Source organism: Meriones unguiculatus, chromosome 16 (assembly GCF_030254825.1).
Source record: "Meriones unguiculatus strain TT.TT164.6M chromosome 16, Bangor_MerUng_6.1, whole genome shotgun sequence".
NCBI lineage: Eukaryota > Metazoa > Chordata > Mammalia > Rodentia > Muridae > Meriones > Meriones unguiculatus.
Genome location: NC_083363.1, coordinates 38,156,847 through 38,182,987, shown reverse-complemented (window position 1 = coordinate 38,182,987; position 26,141 = coordinate 38,156,847). Strand labels below are relative to the sequence as shown.

Below are 26,141 nucleotides of genomic sequence, written 5' to 3'. Positions count from 1 at the left end.
GATGCATAGTCTAATTCTTTCAATTCTAGCAGGTAACATACACATACGTAGTTTGTTCATTATCTATAAAAATTAAGATATATTTGAGTTAAATAGATGAAATAATTTCAAAAGCACGTTAATGTAGAGAATTAATGTATTTTTGATGTGTTTTAAAGTCTTGTCATCTATGTGTTTACTTTGTCCCAGAATTATATGTTTATAGTTTTGAAGATAAAATTCTTAGTTCTCTACTCCCATATGAAGTCACTGGGTTTTTCTTTTTTTATGTGCACTGATGTTTGGTATGCATGTATGTCTATGTGAGGGTGCCAGATACATTCATTGTATTACTAAATTTCTTCAGTGAGTGTTTTGTGGTGCACATGCTCCTGGGTCCTGGAGTTATATGCACATTTATTTGATGTACTATCTTGATATTTTACTTTACCTTATAAAATAGGTTAAATATGATATCAGCTACTTTAAAAAGCTTGTTTAAAAAATGTTTTTAAACAAATTTCAAATTTGTAACTGAATTTTTAACATTACTTATGAATTCAAACTTTCCTGATTATTGTGGATGTATAAAAAACAAAATTTCTATTAAGCAAGTACCCATATTTACATATGAACTTAAAAGATTTCTCTTTTCTTGGCTTGTGTTTGTCACTTCCAGCAGCAACTCTTGCTTCTAATTGCATATACTGGCATTCTGATCTTCCCTTCCCTGTCCTGTTTCCTGACCCTTCCCTTCTTGTTTCTTTTCCCCTTTACCCATACACTTTTAACTTCTCCCTATTTTCCTCTAATGCCAGGGCTCTACCCTGGACTCTCCAATGTGATAAGCAAGTGCTCTCCCATTGAACTACATTCCTAACCCTGTGTTTCATGTTGAAAATAAGTGATGCTGATGGTCCCCTAATGAATCTCAACTAATGAGTTTGAAAAATAGTCACTAAAAGTTCTTCACAACTATCACTATAGTTTCTTATTTTGTCCTGATTTAGAGTAAGTAGCACTGAGACTTGAAAAGTTGACCTAGCCACAACAGAAACTTTCTGTGCAATGCTGCAGGAGGGTGTGTTCTCTTAAAACTTCAATATTGCTGATATCTGTGCATTCATAGTAGAAGTTGGGGCTGTTACTTTTGTATCATATTACATTTTACATATAGTTTTATTTCTGATTGTGTATATATATATATACACACACACATGTATATAATATATGTAATATATATACACATATGCATATATTACATATATGTATATGTATATCCAGGAGATGGTTACTCTGTATGTATATATGTATGTATATGTATATCGAGAAGATGGCTACTGTGGGTTGATATATTAGCTGTTATCTCAAAGTTGTTAAATTCTTTTTACCTTTCATTTTCAGCACTATCTATTGACCATTTTAGAAATACCAAGTTAGAAGAATATTGACAGAATTTTATTTTTCTCCTGTGAGAAAACCTTTTAAGATGCAGAAAAAAATTTTTTCTGAACTCTTAAGAATACTTTATTGGTTGATGCTAGACAAGGCTGTCCAGTTATGGGAAAGGAACCCAGAGGCAGGCAACAGAGTCAGAGGCAGCACCTGCTCCTCTGTTAGAGGTCCCACATGAGGACCAAGCTGTATATCTGTTACATATGTGTGGGATGCTTAGAACCATTCCATGTATGTTTTTTGGCTGGTGGTTCAGTCTCTCTGGGCCCCTGTGGGTCCAGGTGAGTTGATTTTGTTGGTTTTCTTGTAGTATCCTTGACCTCTCTGGCCCTTTCAGTTCTTCCTCCCCCTCTTCCATAAGATTCTACAAGCAGGCTGATAACCATGGGAAGTCTCCCCTTCTCTAAGAAGAAAGGGAGGGGAACACAGAGGGAGAAGAGGAAGTGGAGTGAGAGGGATTCTGAGGAGAAGAGGGAGGGAAACTTCCTACCAGGATGCAAAATAAATAAAGAAAAAAAGAGCACTTTATTTAAGTACTCAATTAGTGTGATTTAAAGAAAAATAAAATTTTACTTAATCATCCTTTGGATGCTAGCTTGAGTTATAGTACCATGTCCCTTATGAAAATACTCAACCTTACTCTTCATATAAAAAAAATTAGTTTTTTAAAGTGGTGAGTGTGTGTATGTCTTTGTTTGAGTGCTGGTGCCCACAGAGGTCAGAGACATCACATCTTGAACCTAGAGAGTTACAGGAGGTTTTAAGTGGCCCAGTGTGGATGCTGGCAACTGTACTCGGTCCCCCGGAAGAGCATGAAGTGTTCCTAACTATTGAGCCATCTCCAGCTCCTCAATCTTTATATTTTTAATGTTACCTAGGTTTGTTTGGTCCAACTGTCTATTTTCACGCAGTCTGTTTTTTGTTTTTTCATAGAGTTTTGTTTAGATAAATCAGAATGGGATGGGAGTGCCATCGCCCCCATAAGCGTTGATATTTTTTTACAAAGTCAGGTGAGAAACAGGGTCTGTAGTGTCAGACTCAGAACCTGAACTTCTCCTGTAACCAGAGCACAAAGCATCCTCATGAGTAGCCTTCAAAAGATGTGAGAAAAATCTTTTCCAGGAAGTGGAAAGGCTTTGGTAGATGGGAGCACTGAGCTAGGAGCCAGGGCTGGCTTCGTGTACTGACAGGCAGTGAACCTTTTAGTGTTTTTTTGCTGCTCTCTTAGACATCTCTGTCCTTTTGATATCACTTTACTCAATGATTACTACTCAGGAAAATTAGTAAGAAAGAAATATAGTATAAATTCATGCAGGTATCAAATCTGAGGATTCCAATTTTAGAAACTCATTGTTTCCTCTCATGCAAACTACAGGATCACTCTGCATCTGCTAGGAGCAGGCATGGTTTTTAACTGTTTTTAAAACAGAATTTGTGCTTTGAGAAAACTAATTTGTCATAAAATTTGAGTATACGTAACTTTTTAAATTACAAAACTAACCACATTTCTTTGCTTTTATAGATGTTAGTTATTAATAGTTTTACATTGCAGAAAAAAAAAAAAAACTCTTCCCTTGTACTTTATCCTCCATTGCTACTTGTCCCCTCCTCCATGTCAGCTACACTTGGTGAGTTAGTATTTATCATTCTTTAAAATTTACATTTGTAGTTAGACTCCAGTTCACATTCTGTGGACTTGGACAAATGTCTATAGTGATTTATCTATGATGAGAATCTAGTATAGATAGTTTGATTGCTTTAGCAATATCTGTGCTCCACCTAGACCTCTTTCTTCCCCTCTGAATTCTTAGCAGTTACTGTGTGTAACTTCTACATACCTCTGCCTTTTCAGATGCTCATAATGTAAGTCATATGGTTGAGCACATTTTCATGTGTACTGGCTAGATTTTGTCAACCTGACACAAGGTACATTCATTTCGGAAGAGGGGACCTCAATTAAAAAAATGCCTTCCTTATATTGGTAAGTGGAGCATTTTTAAGTTTTATATTCCTATGGTGAATGTCAAGAAATTTGACTGCTGGATTGTATAGTAAAAGTGTATTTAATTTTCTTTGGAATGCATAGCAAAATTATTATAAAGGTTATTGATAATTTTTTCTCTGTGACACAGTTTGTGTGTACATTAAATACTTTGTACGTTGGTCTTCTATATATGCTTAGGTTATCCATCATCTAAAAGTTGCTTGCTCCTGAGGACATTCAGAACCTGCTGACTGTATTGGGTTGAACAACACTCTGTGTTAACTGTAAGTGTCCACTGTGCATCATTACAAGTCATCCTGTCTGGCCTTGCTTTGCACACTCCTTAACCCATCGCTCCGTATTTCCCCCTGCCTTTTCACGTCTCTGGCCTCTACCAGCCATTGTTCTTTCTGCTCCTCTTTTTCGCTGAACCCAGTGTACTCTGTTCTATGTAGGTGAAAGCATGTGGTGCTTTGTCTTTTTCCTGCCTGGCTTATTTCACTCAGTATCTTCAGTTCCACCTATATCATTTTGTCATTTTTGATTCCTTAATGGTCAATAGTAATTGCACTCAGTGACCGTGTTTTCATGTATGTATTTGCCATCTGCATATATTTTTTAATAGAGAGCCCCACTATATATCCCTGGCTAGGCCAGAACTTGTAGACTAGGCTAGTTTCAGATCCACAAAGATCTGCCTGCCTCTGCTGGGACTAATTCCTCCTAAGTGCTGGGACTAAAGTGGTGTGCACCACCACACTAGACTTCATCAGTATCTCTTCTAATGAGGCTCTTTGGCCTCTAGCTATGGACTTTTTCTCATTGAATTGTAAGAGTTGTATAGATATTTTTATGTCAGTCCTTTATCAGATGGTCAGAAAGCCAGTGGTTATCTTCTCTTTAAACACTTGGCATTCAAATCTTACCTCAGACTACATTTTTCAGATGTTTTTATTCTTTCTTAAAGATTTACTCCCAAGTCAGTACATGGTCCAGATGAGAGGAAGACCAGAAATCTTTGCATAGTTTTCCCCCTTACATATTTCAACAGAAAATATTGTAGATGTTAAATACCTAAGTGCTCATGAAGATCAATGTTCAGACTTGAAGGCGTTTAGTGTGTTTTGCTTCAAGAAGCTTTGCATTCAACCCACTTGATTTCTTTGGGAGAAATTAGAATTATTCACTTAATTGCTTTAAATTTAAAATGTCATATCTTAAACTGTTCCTGGAATTTGACTGATTTTCAAGAAGTGTGCAGGATTTTTAAAGATCCATTAATTTTTTATTCCTCTGTCCCATTTTGAGGAAATACCTCATACTGTATCACTTACAGATTTTAAATATATATTAAAACTCTAAGTAGGTTCTCCATTGAAGAAATATGTTTCATTTTTTTTTTTCATGTAAGAGGTGAAGTTCTTTAAAATAAAACCTGTTCTTTGGGGAAAACCTTTAGAACTTTCCCAGTGTGTCTCATGCAGAGTAGTAGTGAGGAAGTGAGGCCAAAGGGCCACAAGATGTGGGAAATTCTTGGCCTACTGCCAAAGGGGAGGTCTGTTAAAAAGTTTAAAATTTTGCTGTGAGATTTTTCTATGGTAATTCCCATATCTCCAAACTCCTACATTGGAGAGTTAAAAGTGGCCATTTGTGTTCCCTGTAGTGTGAGACAAGAAGAAACAAGGGGTTACTACTTAATGGTTTTCTAATCAAAATGTCAGTGTGGTATTCATCTATAGAAAGGAGTTTCAAAAATACGTTTTCTGGTTTACTTTGTAAATAAATTCTTCTAGAAAGAGTACTGTTTTTGTTGGTGCTGATGAGTTCTACTTTGATTTCCTCAGGGTTCACCAGTGATCATGTCTTTGGGTGGTCTTTTTCCTCAGGCATGAGACCAAATATTACTTTGCCTCTTTCAATAAATAGCTAGTGCCCTTCTCCTGTTTATCCCCCACCAACCCAATACCCGCTGCTCCTCTTATTTACCTCACCACCACCCCAGCAGCCACTTTTCCTCTCCTATTTACCCCACCCACCCCAATTTTCCTTTGTAAAATTGGCCAAATGAATACAATTAGCTCAAACTTTTTTTGAGGCTTGCCTTGTGAAAATTTTGGATTAAAGAGGTATTTACCATGTTTGATTAGTTGAAATGAACTTGAGATATATTCATATTAAAACACATCCTTTAAAGACAATTTCATAGGATTTGTTTTCAAATCCTATAAGATTATGAATTGTTCCTGCCAATCTATATGAAAATGACAAAGAGGAGGTACCTGTCTTTCAGCCTTTCTGTTGTTCTTAAAGCATTTTGCGCATTTGGATTTTATCTGCCTTCCTGAATCCCCTTTTTTTCTCGACTGTTTTCTTTTTGTTGTTTTATGCATCTATAATGCATAATTCCAAAATATAGGAGACTATTAAGGATTGTTTATGCTTTGGTTTTTTAAAATCTATCTTAAAAGAAAAACCAATATGGATAATAATTTTAATTTCAAACTTTAAAAATAAAGAATTTATTTTATGTGTACGAGTGTCTTCCCTGTGTGCATGTCTGTGTACTAGCATACTTGGTGTCTGTCGAGGTCAGAAGAGGATGTTGGATCCCTTGGAACTAGAGTTACAGATGGTTGTGAGCCACCACATGGGTGCTGGGAACTGAACCTGGGCCCTCTGCAATAGCAGCCAGTGCTCTATCCCTTCTAGCTCTTTCTTAAGGAAGATGGGGTTTCAGAATTACTGCACAATCTCACGGAATGATACAGTGATTCTCAAAGTCTTTAATTTCCAGTATCCCTTTTCTTTTTTTTTCACACTGAAATTTTACAAATCTTTTCTTTTTCGTGCTTGACTTTTCAAAAAAGGTGGCAAGGTCAGGAATTTCTTTTGACGCGGCTTCATAGCTGCCTTCATTTCTTTTCCTGCCTGAGACTTCTCCAAAAGACTTTCCAGCTTAATTAAAGTTCTACTACGTAGGTGCAAAAGTGGGTGTCCGTTCGCCCTTTCATAGCCCTTCATATCTTTCTTCACTCTCTGGAGCTTCTCAAGTGAAGGCAGCTGACCCTGGCTTGTTTTCAACAGTCTTTCCTTGAGTCTTTCCTCTGTCAGTTCCCTCCCTCGAAGCATGCGCTCATGGTGGTCTTGGATTTGCGCCTCTTCCCTCTCTTTTACCTGCCATCTTCTCTGTGTTTTCTGGTTGTAGTGCTCAATTCTCGGTAGCCTTTCAGTGGGGAAAAGTCTACACACCCTGTTCTTAAATTCTCTGGCCTGGCCAGTGCAGCGTGCTTGCCTTTCCATCTGTGTCCTCTCTTTCTTGGTTACCCAACAGTAACGTTTTTGTCCTTCAGTGCTCTGCGTTGCTTCAGTCCTTGTTTCATTGTCTCAGTCTTCCCCCCTCATCATTTCCACTCTTCTTTTATCATGGTAAGACTGCTTGGGAAGCCAACAGTCAAGAGAGCAGACTTACTCTCCAATGCTTTATAGTCCTCTGGTCACTCAGTGACCAAGTATCTTGCTGTTATTGTATGCATGCCACCTAGATTCCAGCGTCAAGAACTTTTACTCCAGTGGAGACTCTTGCCCTTTAGCTGACTGTTACCTTTCGATGCCTTTGTCAAGCCAAAACCTTTTAAACGGCCAGAAGTCCTCCCAAAGAAGGGGTGGCAGAGTGGCCACAAAAGGTAAGGAGGGCCCAAGAATGCGGAAGAATGTGTAACTTTGCTTTTAGCCACTGCGCAGCTGCAAAATAATGCAGTCTCAAAACCAGCGGGAATTGTAGTTCTCTTATTCCAATGGCCGCAGAATCAGTATTCAGCAAAGTTAGTACAGTGGCTTCTCTGTTGCTTTCACTTCCTGTGCCTAAGTTTTGTAGGTGCGAGACACAAGTAAGTAAACATTCCGGGATGGCGTCTGAGCTGGAAAAGCAGCCAGAGGCTCCACGCTACTACTTCTTTAACTGATAGGACATCACAATACCCAATTGAAAATGCCATGGCAACGTGGACCTCCCCATTCTGAGAGATTCTGCTCTCTCCCTAAAGCTCTTGGATAAAGTTTGCTATTCTCCCACTGTTTTTAAAGACCAAAATTTGTTTTTGCACAATACAGTTTCATTGGTAAACAAGATAAATGATCTCATTTATTTTTATAAAAGCTATTCCAGTTAGTCTTGGCAGCGTTGGCCTGTGATTTAAGCATTCCCAGAGGACTAGTAGTGAGGATCACCTGAGCCTGGATAGTAAGATCACCTCTTACAAAAACACTGGTGAAAGCTGGGCCTGGTGGCACACACCTGTAACCCAACACTTGTGGAGGCAGAGGCAGGTGGATCCCTGAGTTCAAAGCCAGCCTGGTATAAAAAGCATGTCTAGGACAGCCAAGGCTACACAGGGAAACCATCCCTTGAAAAACAAAATAAAACAAGAACCCACCACCACCAACAAAACAAACATAAAACAATACGGGGGGGGGGGGAGAGTAATCAGTGATCTAGCAGTGATCTAGCTTTCTTAAAACACATTATATAGTGACTGGGTCATCTCTCCTCCCACAGATAACAGAATGATTGCTGTGATTTGTGTTCACATTACCTATAAAATGAGGGCCATGATAGCTGATGTTAGTGCTGAGGCAGAAGTTGTTACTGGGAGAGAAGAGCTGGACAGAGACAAAGCACTTCTAGGCACAGGCTCAAGCCTTCTTTGATTCTCTTCCGCAGCCTATCCTTCCCAGTATTTCCATGCTCTTGCTCGGTTTTTGACTATTACATCTCTTCTGAGATCCCTTTTCTGACAGCTCTAGCCTGCCCCTTCTGCATCTGGTTGTGTTCAGCCTCACTGTATTTGCTCCTGTTTTTCCTAAAAATTTGAAACAAAGAAACAAAAATGAGCTGTTTCCTCAGCTGGCTGTAGCTGTAGAAGAAGTGGTTATTCCTTCAGGATCCACAATGCTGAGCAGGGCTGTACTCAACCCTGTTACCTCCTGTCATACATTCCTCTTGCCAGCAGGAGCTCAAGTGACTGCAGTGCATAAAAATTCATCATAGTATAAGAGAGGAATGAAGCAGAAAAGGTAACCTGATGTTATGTCCAGGAAATAAAAAAGTAGACTTATTCCCAGCCACCCTTGGGCCTTCAGGAATATAGCTATCACTGGATTGTATCTCTAAGCATAGATTTATGTAGTCACTTTCAAAAGAAGTTTCATTAGATGAAGTAAACTTTACCCAGGCAAGGACACTGATGTTTCCTAAAACAGATACCTTGTTTAATGCTGCAAATTGTGTGCAATTTTTACATCTGAGTTTTGTTTGCCCAGAATTTCACACATAAACAAGACATAAATACACAAGAATTTTTTTTTTGCTTGAAATAAAGGCAACACCAACACTGAGCAAATGTAAACAAATATGGTAAGCACACCTACACAGAACCAGCACAGGCTATTTTTATCCAAAAACCCCAAAACCACCATGGCATTTTTATGGCTTATGACTGAAGAGAACCTTTCAAACCAGTGTCCCCAATTTGAACAGTAAGTCACTTCAGGGTTGATAAAAGATGATGATATAATATAATACCAATATGTTGGCATCATAAAAATCTGAAACTTCATTGAATCGTCTCTTTCTGGTAATGAATTCACAAAAATTTAATTTTTAATAGAATTATGGGATTCCAATGGATTATAATTATTTATATGTATTTACTTTCTCATTTGTATTACCTGTGGGAATCATTTCTACATTACCTTCATATGCTTCTGTACTGAGGGTGTTTCAGATTAAAACTTTCTCAAGTTAGGGATTATAATTTTTTTAAGATTAAATATGAATCAGCATGTTCCACAAAAGCAACCAAAAAAGTGGAGATAATTCCCCCCAAACAGGGCACACAAATAGTACTTAAGAAACCAAGTTCTAGATTTTTCAGCAGATAAAAATATGTGATCAAAAATCACCAGGGAAACTGCCAGTTGAAAGCCATGAAGAAACACGATGTACACAAAGAATAGAGATTTCCAAGTACTGGGGAAGGGACTTGTAAACAACTGAAGGCCAATCTCCTGATGCCACAAAGAGAGGAATTGTGGGTAAATTCCTGGTGGATTTCTTGGAAAAACAGTTTAATATCTGTTTACCAAAATAAGAATGTTCTTAATTCTGACTTCTTCACACATATTTAAATTTGTGGTTACTACTGAAAATACTATGTCTATATAAACTTAAATAGAACAACTTTTTAAGCACAAATGTAGCACTGAAGTAACATTTACTAAACTGTTAAGTTTTTCCAATTATATACACAATGTAAAACTCATTTATTGGTAAATAGTGAATACTAGTGAGCTGGTAATAGGCACTCTGCTATAGGCCTTATGACATCTCAACCTCCTTACCAACATAGTAGCTGTAGCATTGCCTACCTGTAAGCGTGAGTTTTCAATCAGCTGGGTCCATAGAACGGAAGACCTTACCTTGAACTACCACAACACAGTCTAGGTTCTGTGGAGTGCTATTTTCCCTGATGTCCCTCACACAATAGTAATATAAAGGTTTCATTCTTCTAATAGTTCTAAACCAATGCCTGTAAGCCCTAATTCTCAATGAGGGCTTGGAATATGAGGGTTAAGGGAGCACTTGGGCAGTGTGAGAATCCTGAGGGACATGTGTGTACCTGAAAAGAGAGGGACCGGAAGTCTTCCCTCAGAGAAGGCATCACAGATGACCAACCATACAGAGCAACACTGATCACAAACCATCATTACTATTTTTTCTCTGCCTTCCCTGCAACCCTCTGTCTTTTTCTCATTGTGCTTGATGCCACAAAGTTATTAAAACCTAGTAAATCTCTAGCAAATCTTAGCAAGAAAAGCTATGTTGGGAATCTAACCTAATAATTCTTGTATTCAGTGATGGATGGAGTTGACCTGGTCTATTTTTCTAGGTCCTCTTGGCAGCTATGCTTCATTTCTGTGTGATTACATGTTCTTTGAAATCTTCATTTGTTTCTCCTAATATGATTCATCTTAATAAAACATCACTTCTTTGTCAACATGTTTGCCTAGAAGATAGCCTGAACCATTTACCCACATAGAACTTCCTACCGTAAGTTTGTTAACATAATAAACATAATAAACTTGTTTGTTGTGCATGTGTTCATATCTGAGAGTGTGCATGGGTAGTCTTTCCCTATTAGATTGAGCTTCCAGACAAAAGAGGTTGTTTCTTATTGTCTTAGGGTTTTGCTGCTGTGGAGAGACACCAGGACCAATGCGATTCTTACTAAGTTAGAGCCCTGACTGTAATTAAAATGTGCTGCTGTTTTCATCTTCTTAAAAGCTCATTTTTTAGTCTAATATAGGTAAAAATACTTAAGAAATTCAGACAGCAATAGCTAATGTGTATATGATACCATTTATAGAGCCTTGTGTGGAGAGGATAGCCCAATTTTTCTTTTTCAGCTTTTATGATTTTATTTAAATACAAAATATGCTTAAGAATTATATTCATTTAAAAATATTATTATTTCAGTGTGTGTTTGCATTGTGTGTGTGTGTGTGTGTGTTTGTGTGTTTATATTAGCAGCACTGCGGAGGTCAGGAAACATATAGGTTTGAGATATGGAACTCAGATCGTCAAGCTCACCAGCCCTATTTGTTTTCATCCCCTCATTGATACTAGTGACTCTGATGGTTATTTGGGCTGGCCTTTCTACCACAGAGCACTTTTAGCACAGAAAGACATGGGATTTGGCAGACTAGGTCTGGGGCCCAGTGCCTTTGTTCTCTTGGGGCTCCCCTTACCAGTGCTGTGCATTAGATCTGATCTCGAATCTTATCTGCACCCTTCAGATGCTCCTGGGATTCTTCCACTTACATTGAATTTTAACATATCCATATCAACACGCCCTGTATCAGATGAGCCAGCTCCGACCTCATGAGCCAGCTCCGACCTCACAAAGTATCAGGTAGCTGTCATGATGCTTTATAGAAGGCAGCTCCCGTTTCCTTAGGCAGTGACAAGGAATGGGAGATCTTGCTTAGGATTTCAAGGGTGTCTGCATCTTAAAATTACTTTTCATCAATATTCAACTCATGCTAGTTTCATTAAAGGAGCCACTACCTACACTCATCATAATTGGGGAAAACAACTTCCTACATACCTAACTCATAAATGATTCAGCTTCCTCTACTTTATAGAAAGCAAAGTTGATGGAGCCACCAATTTTGCTTTTGTCTAATTTTTTTTTGTTTTGATTTATTTGTAAAGGAAGACTGATTTTCTTTTGATAATGGATTCTCCTTCCCCAACCCAAATAGTGTTTTCTGTATGAGATAGAAGATTGTTGTAACTAGCTGTTCTTCAGGACCAGATTTTGGCATTGCATGCCAAGCAAGGTTTAATACTTCAGGGCAGTGTCTTTTGATAATCACAGTAAAGCTAGTAGTGAAATACTTTGTAGCAAGTGGAGTTTGGCTCTGGTGGTCTGTTATTCTGTAGTACAAAGCTTATTAGGTTGTTTCACTTCATTCATAGGTTTACCTAAAATGTTGAAAACACAGAGGCCCACATCACTGACTGTTTTCAGTATACACCGTTTCTCTACTTTCCACTGTGTTCTGTGATTTCATAGGTCATAAAGCAGCTTGTGACTTCAGTTCTGCCTGTTCTCAACATGCACAGGACACATATACACACACTATGCATACCCCACCATATACACATACCTCACAGATGCATAAAAACACAAATGCATATCACACATATGCATATACTCACCCATACACACCACACAAATATACATACATGTGCACATACCATCTATACAAACATACCACCCGAATTCAAATGCACCCATGTGTGTACACCAATGCACATGTGCACTCATGCACACACATAATACATACATAGACACATAACAAATGTACACACATATATATACCATTCACAGACACACACTACACACAGACACCACACACACACACACACACACACACACACACACACACACACACACACGGTATGTATATGGTAGAACACACCTATGACCCCAGTGCTGATTAGGTGGTGTTGTAGGACCAGTCTAGTTATCACAGACCACAGTGTGAATTTGAGGCCAGCCTAGGCTATATGAAGAAAACCAAGTAGGGGGAAAAAAAAAAAAGGAAAAAATATGTGTTAGTTTATACTCTAAAGATTTCGAAGGCTGGAAATGATCTTTAGAATATGTTCTAGCTCTTTACTCCTTGAGTAGTCAAATAATTAAATGTCTAAAGTGAAGTCTCCCTTTTTAAATTGAGTCAGTTTCTCCCATACATACAAATGGAGCCAGAGATCCCTCAGTGCATGAAGGTCATTTGTTGCCAAACCTGCTGGCCTGAGTTTGATCCCCCAGATGGACAAGATGAAAGGAGAAAACCCATTTCTGAAAGTTGCACTGCCACCTCCACATGTGTTGACTAAGCATACCCTCACACATAAACTCAAATAAATAAAAATAAACTTAATAAAAAGTAATTTAATATTTTTTTGAGATATGATCTCAAGTGGGTCAGGCTTCCCTTGAATTTCCTATGTAGCCAAGGATAGCCTTGATCCTAATCTTCCTGCTTTTGTAGGGTTACAGGCATGAGCCACCTCCCTAACCCTTCTTATTTGATCTTCAGTATATAGAAAGTTTATTACTCTTATCATAATTAATTTACCTATTATCTTTTTATGAATTACATGTGTTTATGATGCTGAGAAAAGAATGAGCACTGAAGATTTTGCCATCTGTTGCTGACTCTGTCTCTTTAACTACCCAGGCAAGACCTCAGAGAGATGATCAGCATCAAGTCAGAATTAATTTCTTTTTTATCTTTATAGCCTCATTCTGTAGTAAGAGTGACTGTCATACCTGTTTGATGGGTTCAGTTGTCAGTTCTATTGTTTTGTTTCATTGAATCTCATTAACTCATAGTCAAGGTACATAATCCATCGTTATTCCGACAGTAGCTTCTCTCTTTCAAATGTGTGCTTAATGCTCACGCCTGTCGACAGATAACACAGCAGGCATGGAAGTTGCCCTCTTAAAGCAAATTGTAGTTTTAACTTTTCGGTTCGTTCGTTCATTCATTATCTATTTTATTAATTTATCTATCTTATTAATTTTTATCCTTTAAAAACGTCCTGAAGATTCACACATACTCTTGTACCTTTCAGACAGTTGTTAGTAAATCTTCATTTATACTTATACTGTTTAAGGGACTTCCTATTAAGATGAAAATGAAGCATAGATAGTTTAATTTTCCTGATTTCACTATAGTGTTCTTTGATAACATTGAATTAAAGAAGCCAAAGAGTAAGTAGTATTAGAAAATGGCATTGAAATGAGCATGGACAGATGTACTTTGTGTGGTGCAGGCATAATAACGTAGGTCTTTAGACCAGCGTGACAGGTCTTATGTGCTAAGTAAGTACCTTCTTTGGGTCCTGGAAGCAGAATCACAGCCCTGTAAGACACGTCCCTTCAAGGAGCCTGAACTTGAATAAAGCAGTGCACTTTCTGTGGATCCTCTGCAGTCTGTGGGAGAGAAGGGAGGATGAGATTGGAGGACCAAGGCTCTTAGAGGCTTCTGAAGCAGCTGCAGTCAACTAAGAGTTAGCTAGTTTGTGTGTTCGTTCGTTCGTTCATGTGTTCATTCACTCATGTGTACGTATACATGTTGTTTATGTGTGGGTGCATGTGCATATGTATATGGAGAGCTACGTCAATTGTGGCTATCTTTCTCAGTCTCTACCATGTATGTGTGTGTTTATTTGTGTATATATAGCATGTATATTCTCTACTGCATATATGTATATAGATGATTTTATTTTATTATTTATTTATGTGTATGGACATGTGTGCATTGTGCCCTGGGACCTCAGAACAGTGTGCCTGATACTCTGGAGCTAGAGTTGGAGGCAGTTATGAGCCTCTAATCATGAGTGCTGGGGAACTGAACTCAAGTCCTCTGGTACAGCAGCAAGTGGTCTTAAACACTTCAATTCAGCCTTTTTTTTTTTAATTAAAATATCATTACATAGTTTTCTTTTTTTTCTCTCGACCCACTATCATGCACACGTACGTATTTTTTTATTCTGTCAAATTCATGGCCTTTTACCTCTTTCTAATTGTTGTCACAGATACAGACAGAGGCAGAGAAGCACACACTAACACACACACACTGCTCAGTCTATATAATGTTACTTGTGTGTATATAATTTCAGGGCTGACCAGTTGGTGTTGGATAGCCAATTAGGGATTCTTTCCAGGGGAAATCTTTCTTTCTCTCAGCATTCTTTACTTTCCTGTAGTTCTTTGTGTAGGATTGGGGCCCTCTGAGATTCTCTTTACATATTAGCATGTCAATCGGTGTCCTTTTTTTGAGAGCAATTTCTTTGTCTGAACCTGGAACTTACAGACTCAGGTAGGCTGGCTGGCCAACCATGGGGTTTCTAAGAATCTGCCTGTCTCTTCTTCCCCAGCACCAGGATGATAGACGGGCACCACCATGCCTGACTTTTTGTACTGGATGCTGGGGATTTGAATCAGGGCCTTCTGCTTTATTGACTGAGCCGTCTGCCCCCTCCCCCATCCCTCTCCACTAATCATTTCTAGTGTGATTTTGAACTGTTGTTCTTCTGAGTCCTACAGGTCAATTTCCTAGTCAACTCCCAGTAATGGCTTCCTCTTGGACACTGTGACTTATCAGATTGTCAGTACCTACTGCAGAGGCAGGGAAGCGCCTGTGCTTGTTAGATATCTTTATGGGCGCTGTTTATGGAGACCTCAAGCAGGGGCTTTGGAGGTATGGATTCAGCATGGGGAGCAAGCCCTCTGTCTGGGGCAGCTTGTTTGGTTTGCTTCCCAGTGCTTGTCTTGAGTTCATCGCTTTATTTTCCTTTACACTTTAATTTCTTATTCTATTTTTCTCATTTAAGCCTACAAATTGTACAGATTTTTTAAAATGTCAATTCAGTGTGCACTTCAGGCAGTTAGGAAACACCATAATTCACTTACATATAAAAATGTTTTTACCAGCTAAAACAATATTTTCACTTTCGGGTTTTGCCTCGCTTGCAGAATCTATGTGTTATACTTGCTCATTTCCATGGAAATCTTTGCATCTCCACACTTGAGACATAGTGCTTATGTTTTTGGTCATCTAATTTTAGACTGCTCTCAAGAAATCATTTGTTCGTACATTTTGACACATTTTCTTTTTAACCCAAAGCTCTATCATTGTGCCGCTTTCCCAATATCTGCCATAAATTATTTGGTAAATCACCTTGGATATTCCAGAAACTTCTAATTGCCTCCTTTGGAGACCTGCTTTTTATTAACAATTTTTAGAGTAAATTATATTTTAGTTATTTTGTAGTTTAATTGATTAAAATTATAAATATGAGTCACATCTGAGGCTGCCAAATGGCTGTTTAAGAGAGACATACTAGTGTTACTGTAAGTGACCTTGGTTTTAATCACTGGGTTAATATGTTATGTCATCAATATACCATGATTTATAGTTGCTTTTGTACTCTTCTTTTCAAATGGTATTTTAAAGTTCTGTTTCATTTTTCTGATAACTATGCCATAAGTTGGGTTTTTTAGACCTGAACTTCTTTGGTGTTGAGATTGTTGACCCTGATACAGTTTAGTATGGGAGGTTGTGGAAGTACCATTTGGTTTCTACTTTCAGAAAAAAAGTGGGTTGATTATTGCTTTTCTGAAAAATTTTTAATATTACCAAATTGAAATGTGTTAATATTCTACTCTTAAAATTTAAAACATTAAAATAAATTGACATCAAGACCAACCAACAACAGAAGAAAAAAAACAGCAAGATGGTATCTATATCTGGGTCTTGATGCTCATAGCAAAGAAAGCATTTTAAAAGTATAAACATTTTCTCTTATTTATTTGGAGGCGCAGTTTTATATAGTTCACACGTTCCCCAAACTCACCATGTAGCCAACAATGGCCTTAGAGGATCGCAGGCGTATACTACCATGTTCAGTTTTGTGCATTCCTAGGAACTGAACTCAGGGTTCAGTCCACTTTAATAATTGAACTACATAACAAGCCCTTTTTCTTTTTTTTCTCCAGCCTCCTACCTCCCATTTTGAGGCAGGGTCTGGTGTGTCCCAGACTTGACTTGAACCCATTTTGAAACTGAAATTGATCTTGAGCTTCTGGTCCTCTTGCCTTCAACACGTGAGTGCTAGCATTAAAGGCATGTGCCTGCACATTTGGTTTCTTCAGTGCTGGTGCCCTAGGAATTTCTGTATGGTAGACAATATTAGAAGAGCTGAGCCTCATCACTAGCCCTGCAATTTTTTCTTTTTTTAGAATTATTTACTGTTAAAAATGAAAGAAACATTTTCTTATTTAAAAATAGATGCACATTTACTCAGGATTAGGTATTTGACATGTTTATTATTATATTTTTATTTTTATTAATCACAGTTTATTCCCTTTGTATCCCACCTGTAGCACCCTCCCTCTTTCCCTCCCAATCCCACTCTCCCTCCCTTTTCTCCATCCATGCCCCTCCCCCAGTCCACTGGTAGGGGAGGTCCTTTTCCCCTTCCATCTGATCCTAGTCTATCAGGTCTCATCAGGAGTTAGCCCTGCAATTTTAAATGAGTGATTGAGCCATGTAGAGACTGTACATTATAGCTGCCTTAAGAGATGGGATCTCAGGGCGGGAAAGATGGCTCAGCTGTAAAGAGTACTTCCTGTTCCTCCAGAGAACCCGAGTTTGGTTCTTAGGACCCACATTGAGCATCTCATAGCTGCCTAGCCTATACAGGTACCTTCTCTCTCTCTCTCTCTCTCTCTCTCTCTCTCTCTCTCTCTCTCTCTCCCCCTCTCCCACATCGGGCATCTCATAGCTGCCTAGCCTATACAGGTACCTTCTCTCTCTCTCTCTCTCTCTCTCTCTCTCTCTCTCTCTCTCTCTCTCTCCCTCCCTCCCTCTCCCACATCGGGCATCTCATAGCTGCCTAGCCTATACAGGTACCTTCTCTCTCTCTCCCTCTCTCTCTCTCTCTCTCTCTCTCTCTCTCTCTCTCGCACACACACACACACACACACCACATAAGTCTTAGAAAGAGAGACAAACTGTTGGTTTTAAACTGTGAAGATGAATTTCGAGTTGTGACTCAAACTGCATGGCTCAAACTGCATGGCTCTGGCTAATCTCCGTGACCCCACCTTTGCAGAAAGCTCAGTGTTTAAAGATTGGTTGAAGCTATGATGGCATGAGAACTTAGGACCATGATCTCCTCAACAGCTACTTTCCCTGGGGTGATGTTTTCCACCTGCCTCAGCTTCCAGCAAAGCTGATTTTGGAGGAGTTAAATAGTTTGGAATTGTGACTTGGTAAGATGTCAGCTGAGCAGGTACTTACAGATATGTCCACTTGTAGTCTCTCACTTCTATAGAGGTGAAATCAGTTTGTCTCTCCCCAATAGTGTCATAACATCAGAAGAAAATGGTCCCTTTGCCAATCAGTGCAGCTTGATCAAATCTTGTCCATGGAATAGCACAGTCCTTGCATGGTAAGGGCCTGATCACTTGCAAATGTTACTAGAGAATTAAACAACTTGATTGTCTCTTCAGCGGCACTGAGAAAATGTAAAGGTGGAGAAGGACAGGACTCCAGCTTTATTTTTGACACATTTCATCTGTGGAATTTGGAATCTAGCGAATAGTTGTTGTCAGTCAGTCACAATAAAGACTGTATTTCCTCCCCTCTGGTTTTGAGTCGATCTGCCCTTCTTTCTTTTTGCTTCCTTCTATGAGCAAAACCTAGTGACTATTACAGTCTATCATTTGTAGGGTAACTTGAAATAAAATGTCTGATGTCATTTTCTCATTATCTGTTCATGCAAGCAAACATATGCTTTGAAGCCCATGTTAGCATTAGGCTCTGACCTGTGGTTCTACACTTTCATAATGAATTACAAGGGAGTCACTCTGGTGGGTCATAGAAATATTTCTGGGTGCTTGCCATTTCTGTACCGTTAATAGTAAGTTGAACAAGGAACTATCTATAGGCTACTACATGGATTACACTAATATCAGGCCGTAGGTATCCTGTCTTCATCCTCCCCTTAACAAGATTCCAAAGCTGAGAACCATAGACATGTATTATTCTGTTTCAATTATCAGGTCTTCTGAGGTGGCTTTGTTCAAGCTGAGATTTATAAGGTAGAAGAAACCAGCATTTCTTATCCTGTGTCCCAAGAGTCAATTTTATGGACAGACTGAGCCAGTGCTTCCCAGAAACACTATACTCTGTCCAGTCAAATATTATCCTGTCTTACAGGCAGTAGAGTTCTGTGTAGATTAAAGTTTTGAAAATATGACTTCATTAGGAGCTTTGAATTGTAAAGCAGTTGTATTAAATACCTTTGGAGAGTTTTAGAAATCCACATTTTAGAATGCTGCTCATGATACAGAGTAAAGATTTACAACATCAGCTGTACATTAAAAAATAGTTCAGTTGTAGTCTCTTGTCTGGGGCACAGTTTCTCTTCTGTCTTTAGGTGTGTAGGGTCTTCTAATCTGCACCCAGGGTGAAAGAGACTGAAGAGAACATGGAGATGTAAAATATATTGTAAATGGATTGAGTTTGGGAAACCTGCCCTGTAGAATAACATAGCGTTTCAATATTGATCATGCATCAACATTATGCCTTATGCCATAAGGCATTATGCCATTATTGAAGTCTTTGCAGTTTAATATATAGGAATAATAGGATTGAGTTGTCATCTGGGATGGTGAAAGGACGTGAGGCTTCCACCAGTGCTCTTTGGTTGGAAAAGCTGTTTTTGCCTGATGGTCGCGTGGCATGGAAATTTTATGGAGTTTCAGTTCTTTGAGTTACTAGCACTTTTCTGAACAAATCAGTAGAGATCAGTTGTGAATGACATTGCCAAATTCTTCTGTGTTTGTATATGAACATGCACATGTGTGTTTGTGCCAGTGTCCATGCATGTCTATTACATAAGTGTGGAAGCCAGAACAAACCATAGGTGCTGTTCCTCAAGCAGCTGTCCATCTTGTTTTTGAGATAGGATCTCTCATTGGCTCAGAGCTAGCAAAATAGGGAAGGCTAGATCAGGCTGCCTACACAGGGAGCCCAGGATCTGCCTGTCATTGCTTTCCTAGCATTACCATTAAAGTGCAGGTCACCATGCTCAGAATCCTCCTGCTTTCAAGGCAAACACTTTGATAGCTGTTAAGTTCTTTAAATACTTTTTACAAATATTTTAAATTTTGAATTAGGATTCTTTTTTCACTAGAACCATGGGAATAATGCCATTAATTTTGGAATTAATTCATTTAAATAAGCTAAATCAGAAAACATTATAAAGTGTCTTTGGAAGTTGTTATAAAAATATACTGGTTAAAAATAAAGAAAACTAAGAAAGCACCAGATTGATTTCCAGAGTGGTTGTACCAGTTTGCATTCCCACCAGCAGTGGAGGAGGGTTCCCCTTTTTCCACAACCTCTCTAGCATGTGTTGTCACTTGAATTTTTCATCTTGGCCATTCTGATGGGTGTAAGGTGAAATCTCAGGGTCGTTTTGATTTGCATTTCCCTAATGGCTAATGACGTTGAGCATTTCTTTAAGTGTTTCTCTGCCATTCGATATTCCTCTACAGAGAGTTCTCTGTTTACCTCTGTTCCCCATTTTTTAATTGGATTACTTGGTTTGCTGCTTTTCAGCTTCTTTAGTTCTTTATATATACTGGATATTAGCCCTCTGTCAGATAAAGGGTTGGTGAAGATTCTTTCCCAATCTGTAGGTAGTTGTTTTGTTTTGATGACGGTGTCCTTTGCTTTACAGAAGCTTTTCAGTTTCATGAGGTCCCATTTATTGATTGTTGCTCTTAGAGCCTGTGCTGTTGGTGTTCTGTTCAGGAAGTTGTCTGCTGTGCCAATGAGTTCAAGGGTATTCCCCACTTTTTTTTTTCTAACCGATTTAATGTGTCTGGATTTATGTTGAGGTCTTTGATCCACTTGGACTTCAGTTTTGTGCAGGGTGATAAGTATGGATCTATTTTCAGTTTTCTATATGCAGACATCCAGTTAGACCAGCACCATTTGTTGAATAGCGCTTCCTCAAGATCCAGCCATACCACTCCTATATATCCACTCCTATATATATATTGGATATATATATTTGGCATATATCCAAAAGGGGCTCAAATATACAATAAGGACATTTGCTCAACCATGTTTGTGTAGCAGCTTTATTTGTAATAGCCAGAAGCTGGAAACAGTCCAGATGCCCCTCAACTGAAGAATGGATGAAGAAATTGTGTTACATCTACACAATGGAGTAAAAAAATGCCTAACATCCTTAGTCATCAGGGAAATGCAAATCAGAACAACTCTGAGATTCAATCTTATACCCATCAGAATGGCTAAAATCAAAAACTCAAGACAACACATGCTGGAGAGGATGTGGAGAAAGGGGAAACCGCCTCCATTGCTGGTGGGAGTGCAAACTTATACAACCACTTTGGAAACCAATCTGGTGCTTTCTCAGAAAATTAGGAAAGGGAAGCTTTTTAAATATGTGCTTTCTCATGTTTTTAATTTCTATAACATGATTACAGCATTAAAACCTTTTTTATTTTGTTGTACTGTTAAAAAATCATTACTATTTTGATACCAAAGGTTATATTGATGTACAGATATATTTATAAGTATAAACCCAGAGATACTTTACTCTCTCTCTCTCTTTTTTTTTTCCTCCCAGTTCTCTCCACCCCTTTGGTCTGGCTTTTACAGGGTCTGTCTATCTGTTTAGCCCAATATTAGGCGTGAACTTGTGGTTCTCTTGTGATCTCCTTCCTCAGCCCCCATTGTTTTGGGATTTCAAAGATGCACCACCAAGATGAAGTACAGAAACTTTCTGAAATCATACTCAACCATGTAAGCCTTAGAGCAACAAAAGGGACACAGGATGGTTGTGCTGTGAAACTCTTGAGCCTGTATCTTTAAATGGAGTGGCAAAATTATCATAAGAAGTGTTTGCATTGAGCCTTTTACCATTCTTGAACTCAGGAAGGGCACACCGTTTTGTTAGTTAAAAAACACACAAATGTTGAGGATGTCTGTGTGCCATCAAGGGATTGAAAGTGTTTTGTCATCCTGTGATAAGAACAAAACCAGGTGGCTCTGTTATGTGGCTTAGGATGTGGGTTTCTTTGGTTCCGCTAGGCTTAGATACCGAGGGAAACAAGTTATGTATGCAAATAGCATGGACTATTTTATTTGAAGCTCCATTTCACTTTGTAGCATAATTAGTGGTCCTAGAATCTCTCATTTTGGCCCTGTTTAAGTGTTTGTAGATAGTCATGAGGATGAATTACCAGTATCTTTTATAAGCTTTTAAAACAATGTATTTCAAAATCTAATCTGTGATAGCTTTTTTTAAATGTGCAATGTCTTTAATTATATAATTATAATTATATTTGTATATAATTTATATGTATATATAATTACATTAACTTATATATGAACATGACATTATTGAGTAAAATGTAAAATTGAATATATTTGTACATATATTACTTTTATCCTTATTCATTTGAATGTTAGATAAATCATTTGGTGTAAAACGTGTATTTTATTACTGGAAATTTACTCATTGGCAGAATGTTTAATTATATGTGGTATTATTAGAAATGGCTCCTAACAGATACCATATAGTCCCGTTGCTGCAGTCCCTAGGATTTCTCCTGAGCACACTGTGACCTAGAATCTCATTCTTCTTAGCCTTTCTTTCCTGTGATTCATTTTGAAAACATTCTCAATTAACTTAATAGTGTAAAACTGATATTTCTATCTTTATGAGAAAACTGTATGATTTTCATGTATGTATGGCAGTTGAAAGGAACCACCTTAGTTTATAGATCCTAATCAGCCTCTAAGTTTCTTTTTAAAGCTTCTTTTTGTTTTGTTTTATTTTAATTTTGGTGTGCTTTCCTTTTCAGACTCACCTGTTTTCTATTTTAAAATGCCTGTCTTCTGCTTTTCAAATTGTAGCTCAAACACTATTTTCTCTGTAGGAATCAGGCACTTAGACATGCTAGCTCTCTTGAAAAAATTATCTTATTTTTAGTTGTTGGGGGGCAGTAGGGTCATGTGCAAAGCAGTGCAGGTATACAAGGAGAGCAGAAAAGTGTGTTGGATTCTTTGGAACTGGAGTTTAAGAAGGCTGTGAACTGTCTGATGTGGATGTTTGGTACTGATGATGGGTCCTCTGCAGGAACAGAATGTGATATTAACCTCTGAGCCATCTCTCTGGCTCTCAGTGTTACCAAAGACAATCTTTAAAGTTTTCTTCTTAGTTTTTGTTTTCAGTTGGTTTTTGTTTGTTTGTTTGTTTTGTTGTTGGTAGTGTTCTTTTTTGTTTTTTGGGGTTTTTTTGTGGGTTTTTGTTAGTTAGTTTGTTTGTTTTACACTCAGGGCCTTTAGTTTTTGCTCATTAGGCCATGAACTCATATGGAATGTGCTCCAGCAGCCCTGGCTTCTTCCTGTTGGTCCTCACAAAGTATATTTCTTTGGGGGAGAGGAGAGGCGCAGGCTGGCGCTTGAGCTAAATCCAAGTGCCCTTCTCCTGGCCTCCTCCTTCTGGTTGTTCTCCTTTCCACGCTTCAGGAAGCTGTCCTTTCTCTTACAGTGCTTGATCCTCTTGGCCAGGATCTTGCCCATAACATGCTTTTTCACAATGATGCTCATGGCAAGCTGCTTGACGTTGTAGACACATCCGATTTTGCCTTGGTAACACTTACGGGGCATTCCTTTTGAACAGTGTCCATGCCCTTGATGTCTACAATGTCATCCATTTTGTAGATTCCCATGTATGTGGCCAAAGGAAAAACTCCATGTTTCTGGAAAGGCCTGGAGAACATGTACGGAGTGCCTCTCCTCTTCCCCTTTGTGGTCATCATTTTGGCGAGTTACTGCAAGGTGGCTGCCGCGGCAGAAAGTAGTGTTCTTTTTTGAAACAGTGTCTTTCTATGTATCATTAAGAGACCTGGAACCCATCCCGAAAGGCAAAGAGGAAGGACATCAGAAGAAGAATTAAACAGGAAACAAGCTAGAAACCCACCATGGAGGGCCTCTGAAAGGCTCTGCCCTGCAGACTATCAAAGCAGATGCCGAGACTTATGGCCAACTGTTGGGCAGTGTGCATGGAATCTTATGTAAGAAGTGGGAAATAGTAAGAGCTGGAGAGGACAGGAACTCCACAAGGAGAACAACAGAACCAGAAATTTGAACACAGGGGTCTTCCCAGAGACTCATACTCCAACCAAGTACCATGCATGGAGATAACCTAGAACTCCTGCACAGATGTAGCCCATGACAATTTAGTGTCCAAGAAGGTTACATAGTAATGGGAAGAGGGACTGCCTCTGATATAATCTGATTGGCCTGCTCTTTGATCACCTCCCCCTGAGGGGGGAGTAGCCTTACCAGGCCACAGAAGATGACAGTGCAGCCACTCCTGATGAGATCTGATAGACTAAGATCAGAAGGAAGGAGAGGAGGACCTCCCCTATCAGTTGACTTGGGGAGGGGGATGCGCGAAGAAGTGGGTGGGAGGGGGGATCAGGAGGGGAGGAGAGAGGGGTTTATGGGGAATACAAAGTGAATAAAGTGTAATTAATAAACAAACAAACAAATAAAAAAAGAGACCTGGAACTCATATTTTAAACCAGCTGGTCTTGAATGGTAGAGATCTCCCTGTCTCTGACTTCTGAGTGCTGGGATTAAAGATGTGGCCCACCCAATCCATTTTTAGTCATTTTTTTAAAATAGTCACTAAGCATCATAATTTAGTCATTCTGTTTTTAAAGGTTTTATAATCTTTGGCCTATAGTAAATGTGAATAAATAGTGTGTGTATATTTTACATTGCTAGGATTGAATCCCCAGGGCCTAAAAAGTACTAGGATTTTACAAATAAGAAAGATCCTCAGTAGTAAATAAAATTTGAATGGGTGAATACATTATACAGATATGGAATGACGTGTGTTTTGATGCAGATAAGCAAACCAATATATTCATCCTAAGGTTTTTCTTTGTTTAAATTATTTGTGATTTACAAAGAAAATATCTTCTCAGACCAAATCTCTTATTTAAAGTAGACTCACAATCCTTCCTATTTGGGTGAGAGTCAGCATGACTATGTAAAAGACTTTGATTGCCAGCTATGTTATTAAGACCTTGATATGGCCATTCTAGTAACTGTAATTAAAGATTTCCTTTACCTCTTACCTAAAAAAGCTTCAATTATATTTTATTTATGCTTTCTTATGAGCAAACACTTGAAGGTAGAGTGCAATTTAAAAAATAAAAGAAAATACAGTAAGATAACTGGGCAAGATAAACTTCAGGTCTGTTCTTTTCCCTCTTACTGTCTTGTTGGAGAAAAATTATTATTCTAAGGATGCCTGAAAATATAAAGATAAAGATCATATTTTTCTTGACCTTTAAATTATGTGAAAGATGTTTTTCCACAACCTGTCAGCAAAACCTTAAGTTGATACAGTCTATGTAAACAGCTTTACGTGGCTATGTATTCAAGTACTTTTTGTGGGGTGATTCATGCTAATTCATGAACCTGAGAAGCTTATTAAGTGAATCGTTTCTTATTGTTGCTATTCATGTCCTTTTCAAGGGAATCAATCTTTTGAACCAATTGTGTGCAGTATACCCGAATCATTGTTCTCTTCACAAAGTGGGTCAGCAGAAAAGTTTCTGCACTCATGAAGCTCACCTAGGCAGTGGATGTGCTATCTATCTATTAATAAAAGGTATAAGAGAAAGAATATGATAGAAACTGGCATTATCAATATGATGACCAAGAAGAGGCCAATCTGAAAGGGACAATTGCAAGAGCAATTTAGATGAAATTATACCAATATCTAGGGAAAGAACAATTTCCATCTGACAGATAGCAAGTATAAAAATAACCTATAGATGGGAGTGGAAGGGAGATGTTTGATAAAGGTGTAAGGAATATAGTAGGTGAAGACACAGAAGCTAGCTGTTGTTGGATGTAGGAATTATGATTTTATCTAAATGTATATGATTGTCCTGGATTGATAGTCTTGCTGTGTAGTGCGTGGTGGCATGGAGCTCATGATCCTTCTGCCTCTGCCTCCTTACTGTTGAGGATTACAGGTGTGTGTTACCACACCTGACTAAATCTATGTCTTTTTCTTATTGGAGAATTTATGTGGGGAGACTCATGTCAGAGGACTACTGTAGGTGCATATAGGAGGACAGGGGATATGGTGTGGCAATGGAGAAAGTAGAGAACCAGATAAAACTTATGACCATAGTTTTTGTTGGAGGTGATGGTTGTTTGAATTAGGACATGAGTAATTTGAGGAGTTTCTATACAATTCTAGAATTATAATTTTGTGGGAGGGCAGAGCTAGTGCTCCAACCCAAAACTTTATATATATTAGGCAAGAAATCTGCTGGTAAGCTACTCCCCATTCCCATCAATTCTGGAGATCTTTTCAAGGTAGTTGAATGGACCTGATGTGGAACATAAGCAAAAGAAAGAACTTAGAGAAAATTCTGAGGCCTTTATTCTGGAGAATTGGGTGAATGATAGCACCAGTAAGTTCTGCTATCCTTATGGTAGAATA

At 38.4% G+C, this 26,141-nt stretch overlaps 2 protein-coding genes and 1 pseudogene across 3 annotated transcripts in view; 1 reads left to right on the top strand and 2 right to left on the bottom strand.

Moving 5' to 3' along the window:
• Supt3h (SPT3 homolog, SAGA and STAGA complex component) overlaps nucleotides 1-26,141 on the top strand; it is a 352,056-nt gene that overhangs the window by 111,003 nt on the left and 214,912 nt on the right. Inside the window, exon 1 of one of the 2 annotated variants that reach the window (XM_060369681.1) lies at nucleotides 3,685-3,702. The exons of the other annotated variant lie outside the window; for it this stretch is intronic. The gene's annotated coding sequence lies outside the window, so the exon portion shown is untranslated. Of the gene's footprint in view, nucleotides 1-3,684; nucleotides 3,703-26,141 lie in introns of those variants that run through there. 2 annotated transcript variants of the gene reach the window in all.
• LOC110539453 (putative uncharacterized protein ZNRD1-AS1) lies at nucleotides 6,245-8,460 on the bottom strand. The gene is made up of 2 exons (XM_021626306.1): nucleotides 8,399-8,460; nucleotides 6,245-6,788 (listed from the first exon to the last, which is right to left on the bottom strand). The coding sequence occupies exons 1-2, from the start codon at nucleotides 8,458-8,460 to the stop codon at nucleotides 6,245-6,247; spliced, it is 606 nt and encodes a 201-aa protein (XP_021481981.1).
• LOC110544432 (large ribosomal subunit protein eL21-like) lies at nucleotides 22,962-23,427 on the bottom strand (annotated as a pseudogene).